Source organism: Ciona robusta, chromosome 4, assembly GCF_009617815.1.
Source record: "Ciona robusta chromosome 4, ASM961781v2".
NCBI lineage: Eukaryota > Metazoa > Chordata > Ascidiacea > Phlebobranchia > Cionidae > Ciona > Ciona robusta.
Window position 1 is genome coordinate 4,718,574 of NC_143238.1, and position 11,295 is coordinate 4,729,868.

General features: G+C 35.6%; 1 protein-coding gene across 1 annotated transcript in view; it reads right to left on the reverse strand.

Moving 5' to 3' along the window:
• The window catches only part of LOC149736903 (sperm-associated antigen 17-like), a 29,047-nt gene extending 17,800 nt beyond the window's left edge, over window positions 1–11,247 (reverse strand). The window contains exons 1-22 of the mRNA XM_089876214.1: window positions 11,079–11,247; window positions 10,639–10,779; window positions 10,094–10,322; window positions 9,703–9,834; window positions 9,192–9,374; window positions 8,724–8,911; window positions 8,201–8,384; window positions 7,735–7,913; window positions 7,276–7,413; window positions 6,777–6,970; window positions 6,343–6,563; window positions 5,945–6,025; window positions 4,523–4,644; window positions 4,069–4,223; window positions 3,290–3,474; window positions 2,757–2,999; window positions 2,358–2,484; window positions 1,979–2,082; window positions 1,589–1,762; window positions 1,012–1,176; window positions 517–728; window positions 125–269 (exon numbers count right to left, since the gene is read on the reverse strand). Of these exons, the coding sequence (XP_089732340.1) occupies window positions 125–269; window positions 517–728; window positions 1,012–1,176; window positions 1,589–1,762; window positions 1,979–2,082; window positions 2,358–2,484; window positions 2,757–2,999; window positions 3,290–3,474; window positions 4,069–4,223; window positions 4,523–4,644; window positions 5,945–6,025; window positions 6,343–6,563; window positions 6,777–6,970; window positions 7,276–7,413; window positions 7,735–7,913; window positions 8,201–8,384; window positions 8,724–8,911; window positions 9,192–9,374; window positions 9,703–9,834; window positions 10,094–10,322; window positions 10,639–10,779; window positions 11,079–11,162 (3,586 nt within the window). The 5' untranslated portion in view covers window positions 11,163–11,247. The remainder of the gene's footprint in view (window positions 1–124; window positions 270–516; window positions 729–1,011; window positions 1,177–1,588; window positions 1,763–1,978; window positions 2,083–2,357; window positions 2,485–2,756; window positions 3,000–3,289; window positions 3,475–4,068; window positions 4,224–4,522; window positions 4,645–5,944; window positions 6,026–6,342; window positions 6,564–6,776; window positions 6,971–7,275; window positions 7,414–7,734; window positions 7,914–8,200; window positions 8,385–8,723; window positions 8,912–9,191; window positions 9,375–9,702; window positions 9,835–10,093; window positions 10,323–10,638; window positions 10,780–11,078) is intronic.
• Window positions 11,248–11,295: the final 48 nt, after the last annotated feature.

Consider the following 11,295-nt stretch of genomic DNA (forward strand, 5'->3'; position numbering starts at 1 on the left):
ATGTTGGTCTGTTCACCCTCCTACCCAAAGTTTAGCCCATATATTCCACTAACCACCCTATATATTGCACCACCCACCCATTACTCTATACAGCCCTAACCTAACATGCACGACCACCACTTACCACATGAAGTTGGGTCAATCTGGTATCTCACAGACAAACCATCAGGGCAAGACACATAAAGTTGTTGAAACTTAGGAAGTTTTTCTTTCTTTCTCGCAGCTTCTTCGGCTTCTTGAGCTTCTAGTAGTTTCCTTTCGAGTTCTTCCTATAAAAAAATGTAAAATTGCATAATACTTCTGCATTATATTTTAACTATATAAATTTGTAAACTTCCTGTATAACAGGGGTGACATTCTATGTTGTTTTACCTGAGTTTTAAGCATAATAGAAAACAAGATGGAGAAAATTAATCATTTAATGATGCATAAACTTGAGCCTTTACCTTGCAGTGTTTCCAGCTTAAAAAGTGTTTCCAGATATTTTTATATTTATTCTTAAAGTGTTTCACAAACCTGAGCCTTTAATTCCTCCAACCTCTGAGCCTCAGCTTCTTTGTCTTGGTCGCCTTTTCTTTTACCTTTCGGGCTTTTACCCCTGGGTGACTTGGAACGGGGTGATTTCTTTCCCTTCTTTTGCGGGGTCTCCATGCCAGGGGGCACAGGGCTGGGGCTAGAAGCAGGGGGAATTTCCCCCAGAAGCTTAAGAAGCTTGTCCTTGGCCTTTTCTGCAAATTTAAAACAAAAAGGTAAATTAATCTCACTGATAACAGTTTGATATCAAATATAAATGGTCGGTCAAGTTTTATTACCACTTGCTGTCAGTATGAACAATCTCGTAATGGGTAAGGTCTTTTTGAAAAACTTGGGATTCAGGTCAAAATTGGCACATTACAAAGGCACCCTGGATGTCAGGCAATGAGCCAACTCAGATCTAAATCTCAGTTCCCAAGCCACACGGCAGGACCTCAATCTTAGAAAATATAAATAAAGTAAGTATAACCAACTAGCCTGCTGCAGTGGATACACCATCTGGTCCATGTTTACTGAGTGATAATGTCATTCCATCACATAACGTGGCACACCATGAACTGAACAAACTATATCCATCATCTTCCTCTACTTCTTTCACTCCTTGTAAAAGTTCGGCACTCGTAGGTCGGTCTGTGTCTTTACCTGTGTATTAGACTTGTTTAAATGGGTTTTATACCCGTCACTGGGTGTTACACTTGGTTTAACGTTGGAGCGTCTAACCTATTGTCAGACAAACCTTCTGAAATGAACATGCAATATGTAGAAAACTAGTCTAAAGTTATTGCTTAGATAAAAATGGGGGCATACGGGCAACAAAATGATTCATTGAGGTAGAATATATTTTTTAAAGTTTTGTAATAAAGATATGATTCTATTTGGAAGGTTGAGTGTGCCAATACCTTGCACATATATTTACAGAAAGACATAAATATAATAAAACAGGGTAGGAAGTGTGCACTACAGTAAAATTATATTTAATCCCACTGCAACATACATATATGCCATAACCCAGCCTAAGAAATGTAGGCAAACATACTATACCCCAAATAATCACCTGTCTCAGAATCCTTTTCTTGTGTTTCTGTCTCAGATTTCTCCGAGCTAATTTTACTTGGTTCTGACACAAGTTGATTGAGATCTTCTTCTGCAGCTGTGTCTCGTGGGTCAGTTACGTGAAGGATGAAAGTGTGGCCGTCCTTGTACAGTGAGGTCTTCACAAATACCTTGCCTGTAGGACAGTACATGTAGGTTAGGTGCAGAAAACACATGGTTTTCGATCAATTTTAATACAAACATTACAGCCTTATTTAGCCCATATGATATGATTGTCATTTCAAAAGTTACAAATGAACATATCTTTGACAAAAGACACCTATGTTCAGATGTGATTATAGTTGTACAGATTAACAGACAGCAATTATATTAATACGTTATTATAAGTTACCATGTTCATACTCCATGACTTCTGACTTAATGGTCCCTCCATCACTTGGACTCAAATATGAAGTTCTTCCTTTAATGTTGATCAACTTGTTTCCAACATCATAACTGGGAATATAATTTGTTAATTATTGGTACCTCATACCCACTATCTGGTTATAAAATAAGACAGTTATAACATGGGTGCCTTCTTATAAACGATGGTGTATTTATAAACCTTATGCTCACTGTTAAGTTATAACAAGGGTATCTTCTAATACACAAGGCACACATGATGTATTCAGACCTTATGCTTACTGTCAAGTTATGTCATGTGTTAACATACACACAAAGTGTTGAACCTCATGCTCACTACCAAGGCATACCACAGCTATATCCCTCACCCAATAAAAGGTAGTTTAGGCTCCTCTTTGCTTTCAACTTGAGGAGTAGGAGCAACCTCCCGCTCACCACTGTTCGATCGCGAGCGGGATCGAGATTTTGATCTTCTGCCTGATTTCGGTCGCTTACCTTGAGTAATGGAAAACGGTAAACTATGCATTATATTCAAATTTTACATGAAATTTTACCAAAGTTGTAATGTTTGGTATTTGATAATATAATGTTTACACCAATTGACACATCATATCCATAATGAATACTTTTTTTTGATATATTTATATTTTCAAAACTTTGCTTGCAATGAGAGCTATACACTTCAGATATAATTTCAAACAGTGTAACATTAATACATAACTTGTTTACACAAACCCACACACACACACACACACATATCTCCCCACCTTTTCCCTCCTGCGATGTTTTACTCGCAGCTGACTTGGTTTGCTTGATCCTCTCCGCTGATTTTGTCCGATGCGATTGTTTCGACTCCTTCTCCTTCCTAATCCTCTCCTCTTCTTCACGGAGTTTGTTCTGGAGCTCGGTTTCCGCTTTTAAAGATCCGGCTCGGATGAACGGAGTGCTGAATTGTTGATCTTCTGATGTACCAGCTTTGCTCGAAGCACGAGACGCACTTCCGCGACGACCTGTTAATCATTTTTAGATTTTTTGGCATACCGAGTACAAAGTCTATCATTTATATAATATTAAAAATTAAACATGATGCATTCATGTCTCATCATATAATTATCATAAAATCACATTCTTATGCAAAAAGGTTATTATCCAGAGATATTGTTTTTAAAACCCTGTCCATTGATCCACATTTTCTGCTTGTTTTGGGGGCTAGATGTGTAAGTATTCCCCAGTTGTGATAAATAGCCAGTAATTCATATTAAAAGCGGCCCTTAATAGGCTATTATGCTAAATAACTTACTTCCTTTCTTTGGACTTTTTGACCTCGGTCGCTTGGCAGTGGCGGGAGGGGTTGTAAGTTCCGGTGTCGACTGAGCGGTTTGTTCAGTTTTCTCCATCTCAAGTGTCAACAAGTGAGCTTGGTATTCTTGTTCCTCTTTATGCGTCCAATCACTTATGCAACAAGCTACATGCTCCAGGTAGTTCCTGTTGGTGGGAACATTATCATGTTAGGTGAATGTTGACAAGGACCTTACCCATACAGAATAAAATAGGTGAATGTTTGTGTGCAACAATAACATATAGTAAGGAATCTGTTTGCTTTTTAATCTGTTTGCTTCTTGCCCATTTAAAATACAAGCCTTGTAAAAGACTGCGGAAGTTTGTATAGGAAAGCTAAGCTGAAAAAGAAATGTAACATAAGTAATCAGCTAATGAGGAGAAAAAACCTTAAGAGTCCAAATCACATCGTACAGAAAAAGTTCCTTACTATATGTTATTGTAACATATAGTAATATATCAATCATAAGTCTAAGATTTAAATGTCCCAACTTTATTTGCTTAAAATTTCTATGTTTAGTGAATGTTTTTTTACACCAACAGACGAAAGTAAATACAGCATTAAAGTAATGTTTTGAGCACCATAACTGTATCTAATTTAAAACCAAGTTTTTCTATTTTAATATTTTCTTATTTTAAAAAAAGGAGAAGGGCTTGCAACCCTTGAGACCCCGATACCCTTCTGGCTGCAGCACTGCTTACAACACTCCATGATGAATCATGCATTTTGATTCAACTTACCGGAAACCAACATCTGAATGAAGACTGGTTGACCATGTTGATTTAGCATTGAGGTCTTTAGATGTTGGGTGGTGGAATGAAAGGAATAATGAATTATCTCGCTTGTGTGTGTAACTATCCATGCATGGGTAAGCTGAACGTGCTTCTTCTAATATCTGGTTGTGACGAATAAACACATTCAAAGTAGTAATAGCAGTAGGTAGGTCAACTGTTTCATGTGGGTGAGGTCCTGCAGCATGACACGCCATGGGACCTGAGATTTGGGCCCATTACCCAGGGTGTTACTGCATGGACCTCACCCGTGTTTAAGCCTGTCACTCCCGAAAAAATTTAATAACTTAGTTTGTTTATATATATAAAAAAAATTTTCTACTAGATATGTCAATTCTTGTAGTGCTGTGGTCTGTATTATACACATATACACAGTAATAGATATTACAACACATTTGCTGACCTGTAGCAAGATATTTGGTTTCAAATGTTCAGTGTAACAATATGCGTCCAGTGATCTTTTAAAAGCAAGAATATTATCATCTTCACTTATCAGTTTCTCAGGAGCTTCTGATGATCCTTTTTCTGTGAAGATTGATAATTTATAAGGTGGTTAGTTAAAGTAGTTAGGTGTGGCAATCAGGTTTGGACCCCTTTCGCACTAATGACATTAAATTCCGAAAAATGGTAAATGATAGGTATTCACCACAATAACATTAAATTCCAAATATAGAAAAAGTAAAAGTTAATTATTCACTAATTATGTTCTGATTTTTAATTATGAGTTTTAACTAGGGATGCACATTACAGAATAATTAGGTATTCTAGGATATCCTAGAATACTTTAATTCGAATCTAGAATTCCGAATCTAGAATTTCGAATCTTTTTATATTTATAGGAAAAAAAAATTTTACCCACAAAAGTCAGTATATTGACCCTTTTATAGTAGCCTTGTTGGATCATGAGCTGTAAAATGATCAAAAATTGTACTATTGGGTAGTTTTTGCGTCATGAAACGTATAGCAGGCTATGAAAAGACGTTACAAAACGTTTACTCTTGAAAGTCCCACAAACACAAAAATATTTTTTTTCAAAATTAATAACTTTCAAAAATTGTTAATATAGTATATGCACAGAAATAAAAAAGAATAGAACGCGCATCTCCAATGTCGGCAAAGGAGAGAGGTGATACACTCTCTCTCTTTCGCGGGTCGTTCCCGTTTACTATTGTAGTCAATGAAGTCGATGACGTTTTATGTAGTTTTTCTTCGTTTTTTGACTTAATTTAAAGTTATAGTGTAAAACAACTATTTTCTAATATATATATATTTCTTACAAATCGTTTGTTTAAAATTTTTATCTAATTTTATTAAATAATTAAATTTCCTAAACAAATGGTAAACTGTAAGCGTTACCCTACTAAATAACTAAACTGGCCTAATAAACTTGAATAGTTGGTATAGTTTTTAAAATAAACAGGTAAAACCTTCCAAAAATACTATGCGCCTATCTTTTACAATGGAGACGAAGGAAAATGGGGACGGAGTTGGCGGTCACGTGAATAGAAAAAAGAATATATCACGGTTTTGGGCAGTTGCGCGTTCTACTCTTTTTTATTTCTGTGAGTATATGAGATGACGTGTAATGACGTCATTAAACAGAATACCGAATCCCGTAATTAGATTCGAATACAAAAGGATTCGATTCTCATGGATTCGAAATTCTGTAATGTGCATCCCTAGTTTTAACATTTTTGGGCATGAAAAACTGCAGAAAAATTACAAGGGTTATAACATATCCTTGCACACTTTATCGGTTGGATATGATATACAGGTGTATCTGATATTGTAGTTGTAGGTTATAAACTGGTCAAAGTAATTATACCTTGGTCATTTGCATTGTGACCTTGTAGTTTCTGCTTCAACTTCTCAGTAACCAGTGTGTAAGGGTCATCCCATGGATTGCCTGTATGTATAACAACTTATAACGGTATCACATGATTAATGTTACTTATAGCCTTGATAAAGAAGTATAAATTTTAAGTTACAAAGTCTCTTTCACATGCATTTTTAACCCCCATATTAGGGTTTTGAATCCTTGTGCCAAAAAAACTTACACTAATTAAGTTTAATGTATAAAAAACTTTTAGCATGATTTGTGTAAAAATGTAAAAGTGATATTTTAAATTTTGTATTTACTAGTTATACAAACTGAAACAGATCAAGAGCACTCATGTGACCTTACTCACACTTTTTTAGAAGCAAACCAGTTTATGACCGTACCTGTACAAGTTGTATTTGGTGTATATAGAATAGAACCATCTTCATCCACACGCGATAACTCCATACTCTCAAACACAAATTGTCGAAACGCACGATCTATGTCGTTGGATGATATGACATCATTAGATGACTCAGCAGATGTTGCATGGCGTAGCAACTCATGCAAACGGGCAGCACGTTCCTGGGTCACATGATCAGGAGACTTGTATCGTGACAACAAACTGAAAATATAAATATATCAAGTTAAAAAATCAAACTTAATCTAGAAATGTTCAATGCAGGTACCATTGTGTGTATGTGTTTTTACTCTTCATACAAGACATTTCATTTGTAAAAATTAAATCATCTAAGGTTATACCAGTGTAAAAAGTAGGGGAATGCTGAGTTATAAAATATTACACCAAATAGTGTAAGTAGCACAGTTATATACTCACTTAGCACTTGGAACTCTTCTGTATAATTCTTCTTCAGCTTTCTTAGCACAAAATCCATTGAATTCGTCCAAGTGGTGCGTTCTTACTGCAGTTTCATCCCGATAATGCAGAAGTACAGGTCCCTCAGGTACTTTGTTCTTCTCTGTTTCTTTATCAGCTTTTTGTTTCAGCATAGGGAAGTCGTTGGATAAAATCTACAGTTTTGGTAAAGAAAGGAATATGATTAAAACACATTTTACACAAAGTTACATACGGGGTAACTAGTAAGCAGGCACAAAGTATGTGAAACATGAAACCACTGTAATAACTATCATTGCCCCGCCAGTCTGCCACGCAAGTAAAAAAATAACTTACATATGCCGATACGTAATAGTCTCTTTCAACTTATTATCTGGTATAAAAAACGTTTGTTTTAATTACACATTTCATTTGCCATACGACAATAATTCCGCTGTGAAATAAATTAATTAACAGAAGTTGACAACTTCATGTTACTAACTTGAGCGTCTTCATCAGAAAGACAAAGGCTATCCAGAGCTTCAGAAATGCAATCAGCTAATGCTAAATGTATTCCATCTGTTCTGGGTTCGGGTTCCTTCTCACTTGGGGGAGTTTTCCCATCTTCAGTGGCAACAATCTATAGTGAAATAATATGCTAATATGTTTTAATAAAAAAAAGTGAAAAAGTTTTATTCTATATTAATGGGGTCCTATGGTGAAGTACGCCAGGTGACCTAGGATTTAGGTCACAGTTGGTACATCATTACAACACAACACATATTAGTTAGTTATTAAAAATAGAAAAATTCTGTTTAATTTTAAATATAGGACAGAGAATGTTGTTGTAGGTATTGTGTGCTTTTCATAAATAGACAGAAACCCAGGTCAAAAATCAGTAAAACATGAAACAAAAATTTAAAGTGTGAGAACCACTGAGTTCTGACATTTATTCCATCACCTGTTCGAGCATGCAGTGCATTATAAGAGGCACGCTGACTGAATCCATGGGAATGGTGTCCATGAGGTCTCGATAATATCTTGAATCAACATCAGCTGATGTTGGAGGAGTAATGGGAGGAACAATCTCCTCTCCAAGGGTGGGAGGTTCTAGAGCAGCTTTCGTTTTGTCACGTTTGGCTGGAGATGGAGAGGTATTTGGTAAATGATATAGTTTGTAAAATCTGCTACAACTGTATTTGTTTGTGTGTTTTCTATTGAATGGTTTGGAAAGAAAAATAGCCCCAAAAGCCTTAAGACAACCTGACGCGATAAGATACACTACACTTGTAGAGAAAAAGGAATTTTCAATAACGTACAACTGCCTAATTTAAAAAATTGCATTCTGGGAAATATAAATATAGTGGCTTTTTTCAGGTGTTTTTCTCTACATTGGCATGATAATTAAATGTTAACCGCAAACCCACCTCCAGCGGAAGGAATATTTCTTGGTTCTGGTTGACTGGGTTCGGCAGAAGGTTCTGGTTCACCGAACACAGGGACGTGAATTAAGTTGATGTTTTTTAAGTAATTTAGATATTGGCGCTTCCAGTCAAGTGAATCATACACTTTACATGCAAGGTCCTCAAACAAGGTTGTCCCGTATCCAATCTAAACAAATACATGTATCTTAATCATCTTTATTAACAGTCATTATAACAAAGGTTATCTGTTTAAACACCTTGTGTCCACTGACACGCTACCAGCACATTTGGAACGTTTTTAATGATTTTGTCTTGCCCAGACACCTACACCAACAAAAGTAGGTTGGTGGCAGCACTGAGTCTTGAACCCATAACCTTTTGCCTAGAGGCAGGCTTGCTAACCACTGTAGCACAGCATTCCCAGAAAAAAAAATAAAGTTTGGATATAGGGCAAGTACCAGAACATTCCATTACATGCTTACAGAATATTAATTATTTACAGTTACTTGAATTATCCCAAACCCACCATTTTTTCAGCATCCTCCCAGTCCGATGGATACATGACGTTTTGAACGACAAATTCAAGTCTTGCGAGGTCTTGTAATTTAGAGGTGGGGGGAAGTCGTTGGAGCACGACTGGAAGAAGTTTCCAGAATAATGCCAGTTCACGGGTGTCAGATTCTTTTTTTGAAGCAGCCACAGCCAAGGCATCATCTGTGAGAGATTTTGAAGGTACATGAGTAAAGGTAAACAATCTTTAGTCCTATTACACATCAGTGGACATCATGGGGCAAGCAGTGGTCTTTGAACCAGCCACAGCCAGGGCATCATCTGTTGAGCGTTAGAAGGGAAAAAGCTTAGCTCCATTATTAATAAGAACTTGTAAATAGAGTAAAAAGTCTGGTTTAAATCACGCATTCTATGGCATGTTTGTTGTACACCCATATAGAGTATCTACAGTATAACTATTTTTTTTTAAATGTTTGCATCTTACCATCCAGTTCAGTGTTGGCACTTTTCTCGTCGGCCATTTTCGCAAGGTCTTCATAACTCTCGGAGGATAACTTGATCACTCCGTTGACATTGATCCCAAGCTCAGTGAGAATGGGGAGCAACTGAGGCTTTCTGAATCCACTGACAAAGATGTAATGCTCAGGACCATCATCAGGTTCATCATCTAGATGAAGATACATCAATTTAAAAAATAAATTTAAAAAATAAAAAGAGTCTTGCAACCAAGAAAATAACAAAGTTTTTTGATTTCAAGGGAGACAGTTAAAGATAAAACTTAATCGATTAAAAGTTGTGATATTTAGTTATTTGTATCAGAAGAATTTAGTTATATATTTCTTATAATACTAATTACTAATGAAAAAGTAATTACTAAACAAGGTGTCAAATGTGAAGTCTTAACGTCTACTGGAAGTGCGAAAAAAAAATACTGCCCAATTCTTAAAAATTTCCAAGGTCTAAATATAAAATATACAATATCACAATCAACAAACCAATATATTTATTATCATCATCATCTTCTCCCCTCTTCTTCAAATTACTCCAATCTTTCTTAGGCATCGAAGGTTCCGGAGTTTTCTTCCCTTTGCCTTTACCAGGAGATTTGCTTCGTGGACGTTTCTTGCCTGAAAAATAAAAGAAAATTTTGATGTATAGAGGTTCTGTACAAAACAGAGCGCTCACAAAAGTTCCAGAATTGTAATAAATAGCCATTTTATGGATAGAATCCCCAGTCGAGAGATTTATAAAAAAGAGTACTTTGTGTTATTAAAAGGCCAACAGGTGCACAACCATTTTTTTGTATACTTATTTCACATAAAAATTTTCCCATAGGTTTTAAAACACTTTAAAATAACTCTTAGGGAAGTATATCAATATTCATACCAGATCCCTTGGCTGCTTTTTCCTTTTCCTCTTTTGACTTAGCCTCTGTTTCTCTTCTTCTCAAGTCATTATCTTTTATGTTGAGCAAGCCAAACTTAATCAGTTTTGCCCATAGTGGAAGGGGTATCTCTTGTTCAGCATTCAGAAGTCCAAAAACTATTTCCGTGATCTCAAAAAACTGTGGAAGCTTTGGTGGTCTCTTGTTCTTTGGGTTACCAAGTTCATTTACCTGTATTTGGGGAATAAATACCAATTCAATTTTGTTTAAGCTTCCATTTTAAACATGGTATAAAGTTTACACACTGTGATAGTTTTAGTAAATTTTATAAGAAAATATGCAGGTGAACCTATTTTGTCCATTACTGTATGTGTTTTGCAAGTTATGACTGGTTACATTGCTAAATGTTTGAAAAACACTTTGCCTAAATTGGGGCGCTTAAAATACCACTAAATGTGGTCTTAACTACCACCGTTTAGCAAAACAGAGCTTGAAATCTAAACCAAACCACAAAGAGCTAATTATTAATATAGAGAGAAATATTTACCATCTCCATCAAGTCATCTTTATGCAGATGACTAAACAACCTTCGTTGAGGAATTTTCACCACGTTTGCCAAAGCTTTGATGTGATTTTCATCCAGCAAGTCATTCTCAACAATAAACTGAATATTCACTCTCCAGTTTTCCTGCAAGGAGTGTCACAATATTTATCAGAGCAAAAAGATTGTAATGATTAAAAATAAGATATATATAAGTTATATAACACATTTCAACTTTTTCAGCGTATGATGTTTTCAAACTAAATGATAAACGGCATTATTAAAATAAGTTTATAACAGGAATGCCATAAAAAAAACTTTCTTACACCAGAAACATATATCTATTTTACAAGTTACTATTAAACATCATATAAAACAATAAATATAAAGACAAATTAAAAAGAAATTATGAATGAAGTAAAATTTATATTTATGCATTAACATACCTCCTCAAACCCTGCTGCCATGAGACCAGCCTCCCATCGTCCCTGGCCGGCTGCTGACGAGCTTTTACCACGTTTTTTCGACATTTGTTGGTAAAAAAACAAACTTTTCGTAAAATTAAAAAGTTCGTAAAATTAAATCATTTGTTTCCAAAGCAACGATGCTTTCATTCGAATTCCCGCTTGTGGCGCTACATAAGTTTTCTTTTTTTGGCTTTGG